The sequence below is a fragment of the Sinocyclocheilus grahami genome, unplaced genomic scaffold, assembly GCF_001515645.1.
Source record: "Sinocyclocheilus grahami isolate Dianchi unplaced genomic scaffold, SAMN03320097.WGS_v1.1 scaffold346.1, whole genome shotgun sequence".
Classification (NCBI taxonomy): domain Eukaryota; kingdom Metazoa; phylum Chordata; class Actinopteri; order Cypriniformes; family Cyprinidae; genus Sinocyclocheilus; species Sinocyclocheilus grahami.
This window is the reverse complement of record NW_015505525.1, coordinates 1306829-1310211: the sequence shown is the minus strand read 5'-3', so window position 1 is coordinate 1310211 and position 3383 is coordinate 1306829. Positions and strand designations below refer to the sequence as shown.

The following is a 3383-nucleotide window of genomic DNA, read 5'->3' as shown; positions in this document are numbered from 1 at the left end:
CCATCTAATCAGCCGTGTTAATTTCTGACAGTGAATGTGAAAGCTGCAATGTGTAATTTTTTGGAAGTGTGATGCTCCACCATGGTGCTAAAAAAAAATCCAGTTGAACTTCATTTAAATCTATTGTGCACTGTACAATTAGATAAACAAAAAAGTGTAACCTTATTAATCTAAAGAAGTGAAAATTGGCACTTGACACTAATGAAAACTGCCACCGAATTATTTAATCAAGTGCTTGAGACTCTTAAACTACTATGTATACATTTTGCAATAAACTTAAAAAAGTATTTTATACTAATTATCAATGAGTATAATAAAATTGATCTATAGTATGCTGTCCTTTTAGATATTGAAGGATGGGGTTCAATTAATTATTGGGGTGGTATATAATCTTGTAACTTTCTATTTTTATTAGATTTTACAATATATATTTTGCTGCAAATTATGGTTGTATTGTTGGTTGGTTTAGCTCCAACCCTTTATTGAAAAAGATCAGAAAAATATTTATAACCAGGGCCAGTGAAAAAGTAGGCGGTCACTATTGTGCAAGTCAAAATTGCTGGACAAGTGTTGCACAGTCTAACGACTTTGATGTGGTTTATGCAGTATTGATAACAGTGTTGACAGCAGTAAAATAAATGGAAAGTGAGATCCAAATCCTGTGAAATATGAGAACATAATGTGACCATGAGTCATGATCTCCTGGGATCTCTTTCTCTTTTTTGTCGCAGTATATTATTTATCTCTTTGTCTTTGTTGGTCCCTCTCTCTTTTGACCATGAGGCTCCAGATTGTCTCTCACATTCTCTAGTGGGACATACTTGATATAGAAGCACAATAAACTTCAACCCTTCATAAAAAGCAATTCTGCAACAACACCACAATATGCAGAACCTATCATATAAAGGCAGGCCATGTTTCATACCACTGTAGGCACAGAGGGTGACCACACATTATCAGAACATTATCAGTTTATTGTTGCACACACCATTTTACCTGCCACAGCTATGACCATTATGAATGTATACATGCTCAACCTGAAAGGCACTGTAAACAGTACGAATGTGTGTAGAGCATTATATAACTTCACCGGAAGTGGACAGAGAAATTGTGCACCATCTACACAAAATTTGGCTCAGACGTTTGGTAACACTTTAGTATAGGGACTAATCTCACTGTTAACTAGTTGCTTATTAGCATGCCTATTATTAACATATTGGCTGTTTATTATTACTTATAAAACACATATTCTGCATGAACATATTCTACATCCCTAATCCTACCCAATACCTAAACAACAACTACCTTACTAACTATTAATAAGCAGCAAATTAGGAGTTTATTGAGGCAAATGTAGTAGTTAACGGTTTGTTAATAGTGAAAATTGGACCTTAAAATAGACATTTTTATTAATGGTCTCATGACATGCAGGTAAACAAATATTTAATCTTTTATACAAGTTTCATTTTAAAATTATTTATTTTAACAATATAAAAATATAATATAACCAAAAATACATAAGTATTATACACATGTATAAAGTAATTTAAATTAGATGTATTTACTCTAGACTCTAAAGTGGAACGCAAAGAGGTCAGACTTTGATTGGCTGGATAGAATATATGGTGTGTCTGATTGGCTAAAGAGGATATACTAAAAATGTATATGTGAAACAGAAAAGTTTTAAAACATCCAAAATTGTGTAACGATTTGCATATTGCATATTCATAGTCAGATATTAGTGATTTGTTTAATTATCATTGAAATTGTATAATTATTGCCTTTTTTCTTAGCAATAAATAGTGGCCCAATAGTGACCTTTCACCCTGTGTGTAGCTAAATGGAGGAGCGGGATCGCAGTCGCTCACCGTCTCGCAGGACCAGCAGAGTAGAGCAGGTGGTGGGACGCTGGCTTCGCCGCTCCAGAGAGTCCATCAGCCGGTACTATTTTTTAATCTGTGAATGATTGTGTGAACATGCATCTTTGCTTTTTTCTTTTGTGTTTGAAAAGCATCACCCTCTATCTGTCTGTACATAGAGAGCGTGTGCTAGAAGATGGGCAAGTTGCCGACAATGGCTCCCAGGAGCAGAGGAGCTGTCCAATTAGAGTCACTGTTAAGATCCCACTTGACCCCACCCTTAACTCCCATGGCTTTACTGTCTCAACACACACTCCACCCCAAGTGCTGGACGTGACAGAAGGTACATTACACACACAGTCATCTCTAAAACATTAATCAGCTCCAATGGGTTCTACACTGAAAAAAAATGGTGTAGGAACAATTTTCACTCCAAAATGGTAGAATTAATTACACAAAATCAAGTAAATTGAATTGAATTAAACTGAAATTGTGTTGTCTTGTAAAACCTACTCTAATATTTGTTCTATTTTCAACTTTGAAAAATGTTTTTTTACAGTATGGTAAGGTTCTTTCACAGTCAATTGTTAATTAAGTATTATAAGAATTATATTATTTATTTTGGATTTTAAAGTTTGCACTGCTCTGAGCCTTCTTGGCATCCTTTTCTTTTCATGCAATGAAAGCACTGAAGTTAAGTACTAGATCTAAGCCAGGTGGCCTTGGTTACCTTCAAAGTTTATCTGTGGCACTTCCAAATTAGCTTCCAGCAGTTGCTATGAACTAACACACTTACAGGGGTAACAGGCAGGATACCATTGGCCATACAGTTCTGGAGATGATATTTTTTGGAGATTTGAGAGCTTAAATCCATTAGACTTTATTTTGGACAAGGTCTGTTGAGGCATTCTGTGGCACAGGTCTAAGGCAGCACTCTAAACAGTCTGAAACTGTGGAGATAAAGCCTTGCTGAGATTGTTACATTTTGAAGTAAAATTTTGATTATACAGCATACAAGCCCTTCATGAAAATCAATAGAACAGCTATAGAGCATTAGCTACAAAACAAGCGTCCATTACTGCAAATTACTGCGGTAATATATTTATTGTTCAAATCACATTAAATTAGCAAAAAGTATCATATTAAAGGGGTCATATGATGCGATTTAAATTTTTCCTTTCTCTTTGGAGTGTTACAAGCTCTTGGTGCATAAAGAAGATCTGTAAAGTTGCAAAGACTAAAGTCTCAAATCCAAAGAGATATTCTTTATAAAAGTTAAGAGTTAACCACGCCTACCTAAAACGGCTCGTTCTAACACGCCCCCACGCATCTACCTCACTATGTGGGAAGATTTGCATAACGCCGCCCAAATGTTCACGCAAAGAAAGAAGGCGTAATTTTTATTCTCGCTGTAGTATTGTTGCTGCTGCCGCCATGTCGTAAAGACGCTGTGTGCTTCGTTGTGAAAGCGAAACTACTTTGTTTGGTCTTCCAAAAGAGGACGATATCCACTTCGTCATGCCT

The 3383-nt window shown here is 35.7% G+C and overlaps 1 protein-coding gene across 1 annotated transcript in view; it reads left to right on the top strand.

Moving 5' to 3' along the window:
* The first annotated feature begins 383 nt into the window (after window positions 1-383).
* Window positions 384-3383, top strand: part of frmpd1a (FERM and PDZ domain containing 1a) — a 17860-nt gene continuing 14860 nt past the window's right edge. The window contains exons 1-5 of the mRNA XM_016228933.1: window positions 384-394; window positions 1571-1578; window positions 1837-1941; window positions 2039-2218; window positions 2419-2422. Of these exons, the coding sequence (XP_016084419.1) occupies window positions 1841-1941; window positions 2039-2218; window positions 2419-2422 (285 nt within the window). The 5' untranslated portion in view covers window positions 384-394; window positions 1571-1578; window positions 1837-1840. The remainder of the gene's footprint in view (window positions 395-1570; window positions 1579-1836; window positions 1942-2038; window positions 2219-2418; window positions 2423-3383) is intronic.